The 1,102-nt window shown below is 36.2% G+C and overlaps 1 protein-coding gene across 1 annotated transcript in view; it reads right to left on the bottom strand.

The window, feature by feature from the left end:
* Window positions 1–177: 177 nt before the first annotated feature.
* LOC119594747 (fructose-bisphosphate aldolase-like) overlaps window positions 178–1,102 on the bottom strand; it is a gene marked incomplete at its 5' end in the record, with an annotated part of 3,132 nt that continues 2,207 nt past the window's right edge. The window contains 1 exon segment of the mRNA XM_037943836.1: window positions 178–906. Coding sequence (XP_037799764.1) covers window positions 727–906 — 180 coding nt within the window.

Raw genomic sequence — 1,102 nt, 5'->3', positions numbered from 1 at the left:
CACTTCATTCATATACAAAATGTATACATAGCATGACTCTCACACAGGTGCTGAACCGACACCAAGACATTTTTGTATCTGTCTTTTACCTGCTTCTTTTAACTGCCCTTCGCAATAACTCATACCGCACGTGATAAATATATAAATACAGTGGACAACATAATAAGTTGATTCTTCTTGCTGTTATTATTCTTTAAAAAAAAAAATCTTATTGCAAGGGGACCAGACACGAAGGACCCAAGAATTTTGGTTCGAACTCGCGCGTACAAAAGAAATGGAACGCACAGTACTTGATTTCTTTTCGACGCGGTTACTCTCTCTTTCTCGTTCCCGAGCCTTCCATCTTGTTCACAGAAAGAAGCTAGTACACAAAAGACACAGATTTATTCAACACATTTACTTGAATGAAATATGGAATTCAAGAGTTAAATGATGAGATAAAAAGGATTTATGATTATTTCAATATTTGTTCTAATATATTATATTCTGTTTTACTTGACTATTATGTCTTTAGCATTTTAGCACAGCTGTTGTTGGACTTAAAATAATCAGTCTATCATATTGACATCAACAGGTACATTCTAACATCACGCATCAAAAAACTGCTTAACAATTTTTAGCCTGATGGTGATGATCTCAGATACAATATCATCTGGTTGAGACCTAGAATCCTCTGGCAAAGGGTAAGTGAATTTAATGTTGAACTGTACATGAATTTAGGGATAGCTAGCAGGGCGCTCCAAGGATAATAATCCCCAACGTCTGTCTGAGGATATGAGATCTTACTTCGCTTGTCGTTGGGAGTGGACTTAGTAAGCGTGATCCTTGATGAAGAGTCCCAGCGTCACCAGCATAGCCCTTGCATGAGCCCCATTCGTACTTGCCAAGAGAAGCATTACCATTGGCCTGCCGAGGGGAAAATAGAGATTTTAGATGTTTATCCCCTTTCCACAAAGAAAATAATTATGAAGGTGTATGATATGTTAAAACTAAAGAACTCTATCTTAGATTTGCTCCCAAAATTTCTATAATACTTTTTGCTTATTCTAATTATTTTTTCTGCCTACAGCCCCACTTTTTTACTTGAATTTCTTTTTTTTTT

The sequence above is a fragment of the Penaeus monodon genome, chromosome 34 (genome assembly GCF_015228065.2).
Source record: "Penaeus monodon isolate SGIC_2016 chromosome 34, NSTDA_Pmon_1, whole genome shotgun sequence".
Taxonomy (NCBI): Eukaryota; Metazoa; Arthropoda; class Malacostraca; order Decapoda; family Penaeidae; genus Penaeus; species Penaeus monodon.
Note: the sequence above shows the minus strand (reverse complement) of the source record. Positions and strands in the feature narration are given on the sequence as shown.